Here is a 3,778-nt window from a genome sequence, read left to right on the forward strand (position 1 = left end):
CACAGTATAGTCTTTCATACATAATGAAAAATCTACAACCAGGAGAGAAAAAAATATATCAATGAATGGGACTATCTAAAAATCAAATTCCTGTGTACATAAAAAAATGTCTCCAACAGATTAAACTGACAAGCTGAAAAAAAAATATGGCAATGACAGATCTGATAAGGGATTTATATCTAAAATTCATAGGATACTCTAGCATTTAAACAAACAAAAAAATTGTACACAATTCAGTCACAAAGCGGGCACATGATATAGACACTTCACCAAAGACAACATTCAGATGAAAAACACACATGAAGAAATGTTCAAAATCCCTACTTATCAGAAATGAAAATCCAAAGAACTTAAGAGATACCATCTCATCCCAGCAACAATAGTACCGTTTAAGAGGCCAGCAAACAACAAATGCTGACAAAGTGGTAGAAAGATTGGAATTCTTATTCACTGCGGATGGGAATGTAAAATGTCACAACCATTATGGAAGTCAATCTTACTCAAAAGTACTCAAAGGTACTTACTAAAAAATTGTAACTAGAAATACCATTTGACCCAGCAGTTCTACTACTGGGAATATACCCTAAAGACCAGAGCCATCCATGTATGAACATCCATGGTTAATGATGCATTATTTAAAATAGTAAAGAGGTCGGCAACCCAAGAGCCCATCAACAAATGAACGGATAGAAAATCTATGGCACATTCATACAGTGGAATATTACGCATTGAAAAACAATGAATTCATACATTACACAACATAGCAGAGCCTGGAGAACATTATACTGAGGGCAATATCTCAATTACTATAGGACAAATACTGCATAATATTTATACACTTTTATAAAATAGGACAAACAAATGGGAGATTGGGGAAGGAATGGGAAAACAGTGGGTAGATAATGAACACAGTATTAGAACAGATAAGAACTATCTTTTAAAAGATATGATTAAAAAAATAAAAAGATATGATTAGGCATTTTATGTATGACAACAATCTGGAACAATGGATGCATTCCAGGGTGGGCTGAAAGAGGGGGAAGGGAGGCAGGAAAGAAAATGCATAACAATAAATAAAAAAAGAATAGAAACCAAAAGGTTATCATATCAACCACCACAACTGCCTAAACAAGGGAAGGTGAAAGGATCTTAGAATCATAAATGTTGATTAAAACTAATAAAATTTAATAATAATTTTTTTAAAAAAAGAAAAGGATCTCAGAATCAATGGAAGCTGAGTCACATCTTCAGGTTTGTCTGGGATCTTGCTTGGATGAAGGGGGAGTCCTGGGAGCTCTTCCCCATTCTCAGCCGAATTAGCTGGGTCAGGTTTGGAACTGTCAGTGCCTCGCACAGAAAGAGATCAGCTTGTCAGTCTATGTGAACAGGGATGACAGAGAGTGCATGTTGCGTCTTTTAAAGGATTCTCCTAACCAAACATTAATCATAAAGGCCCTGGACAGGGCACTCATCTTAGAAGGACAGGGAGCCCATCTGACTATTACTCATAAGACGCCAGGAAATATGCTGAAAAGGAGGAAAAGGAGAGACATAGAAGGATTTGAAAACCACCTATGAGGTATGGATTTGAAAACCACCTATGAGGTATGGTTAGACTGATGACTGAATCCCACTCATGTTTGGGAGAGGTAGTGTTGTCTGTTGGAAAAGAGCCTAGACTAACAATAGCGAGCTACACTGAGTTGCATCCTGACTCAGCACTTTGGAAGCAAGCAACAGGGAGCCAGGACCTTGATCTGACACTTTCACATGCTTAATATGGGATGACATGTCTACTTTATATGGATTAAAAATTAAAAGTTATTATTTGCAGTGCACCCACTGGAACGCCAAAATTAAATGCATGGGAAGTTCTTGCTATACCTCTACTAGCTTCCACTCACTGTAGTTTCAAACTGTGTTACTACTAATGATTTCCCACCCTGAAAACTTTAGCCTGAACCGTGTCTATAAAACTATTGAAAAAGGAGTGGACACAACATGGAGGTTGACTGAGTATGACTTCTAACCACATCATTAAAGGGAACTGTCTCTGCCAATAATAACTATAGTAGCAAACACACAGCTACATAGTCAGACATGCTATCTGACCTGCTCCTGTACCTATTTCTATGAATTACGAGGTCCAATGTTTGTTACTTATTGACTCACAGACTTTATTCACAGTTGTGGAGTTTATTAGGGAAATATGCTATGGAATGGAGAAGGCAAGGAATACTGAAAATGCAAGTCCTGTTGAACCCAGCAATTGCATACTTGACTAACAGGAAGACACATTTCTTCACTTAATTCAGTACAACTTCTCAGTTAACAAGTGAAAGTCCAGGTTCAGTTCAGCATCACAGATACATATCTGGTTTCTTCAATCATCCAGCAAACTTTATCTTAGGCCAGTTTACAAGTTACCTTTTTCCCCCCCCTTTTCACTTCTCCAGAAACAAAACCTTTAACTGTGGCTCCATCTGAGAGTTCCCCTGGATACATCTTGTTGTAACTCTTCACAGCAGTCTGCCACAGTCTCTTCACCATCCTCTCCACCTTCCACCCCTTTCCACCTATTTTACATAGTGTGGAAAGCACGCTCTTTTATTGGTTTCACAGCTGTTGATGATTTCCAAGACTTTATGTCACCAATTGAGGTAGCTGGAGATGATGTCTGCAGAAGGGGCTAACACATGGGTAGAAAAGCCAGTTTTAAGATTTCTAACACCACAAGACTATCCAGTAATTCCTAGCTCTCCCACTAGGTAAACCATGCCCTCATCTTCTGAGACCATTTTCAGCTAAGTCTCCAGCTTGAAGTTCCAGTAGTGCTCTGTCTGAGTAGAATGCTGGTGCCTCCACTGCTCCTGGAAAAAATACAATGTCATGCATGACCTTAAACATGGCTCCAAAGAGAGGTACTTGACCATGCCTATAGAAAGAAAAAGGAATTAATGTACCAAAAACAGCTTAAACATCAGATGATCTAAGAAACCCTAGGAGAGAGATTAATGGAGGAAGAAGCCAAAAGCAAAAATACACACCCTAATGCAGTACTTCTTTTCCAGAGTGGAAAACACTTAACTTCTACATGTATGTTTATAAGTTGTGTGCCTCTATGGGGAAATTCCTTCTTTTGGATGGAGAAAATACAAGAAAGTATGCAGGGTTTGTGTGGGTTTGATTTTTTTCTAAATGCTTCTACATTAATTTTTACTCTCTAAATCATTCAGTGCTAAGTGTCTGACATTCCTGATATCTAAGTGAAATCTAGAAATTCAAGGGGAGAAACAAATGAAAATGTAATTTGTTGCCAGTGCAAACCAGCAAAAAAAGAAAGAAAACACAAAAGTTGACTGTGTTTAAGCACCATCCAGAGACAAGACTAGTGTTATTTAAAGAAAGAGCCAACCCCCCCACCCCATCATCTCTCAAGAATTCCGTGTTTAGGATGTAACACTCATTCAATTGATGAATGAATAGGGTAGTCCTAACATATTCTCTAAAGGTACGTTCTCTGGTGGCTTAGAGAAAAGAAATTGTACTGCCAACAAAAAGGAAAGCAGTTCAAATATATTAGTCACTGTGCAGGACAAAGATGGCTAATCTCCCAGGGCATTTACTGACTCTGAAAACCACTGGAGGGTCAGATAGGAGTCCGTTATAATTAGATAGTACACGTGTGGCATTTGGACAAGAACAAACTGGGAGGAGGGTAGAGAGAATAGTGCAACAATGAATGAATGGAAACCCAAAATCTCTGTAAATGTTTATG

The 3,778-nt window shown here is 38.2% G+C and overlaps 1 protein-coding gene across 1 annotated transcript in view; it reads right to left on the reverse strand.

The window, feature by feature from the left end:
* Positions 1–2,781: 2,781 nt before the first annotated feature.
* Positions 2,782–3,778, reverse strand: part of LOC102845545 (zinc finger protein 18-like) — a 61,567-nt gene continuing 60,570 nt past the window's right edge. Inside the window, exon 8 of the mRNA XM_006900512.1 lies at positions 2,782–2,935. Within this exon, the coding sequence (XP_006900574.1) occupies positions 2,782–2,935 (154 nt within the window). The remainder of the gene's footprint in view (positions 2,936–3,778) is intronic.

Source organism: Elephantulus edwardii, unplaced genomic scaffold (genome assembly GCF_000299155.1).
Source record: "Elephantulus edwardii isolate Elephantulus edwardi_28Jun2011 unplaced genomic scaffold, EleEdw1.0 scaffold00286, whole genome shotgun sequence".
Taxonomy (NCBI): domain Eukaryota; kingdom Metazoa; phylum Chordata; class Mammalia; order Macroscelidea; family Macroscelididae; genus Elephantulus; species Elephantulus edwardii.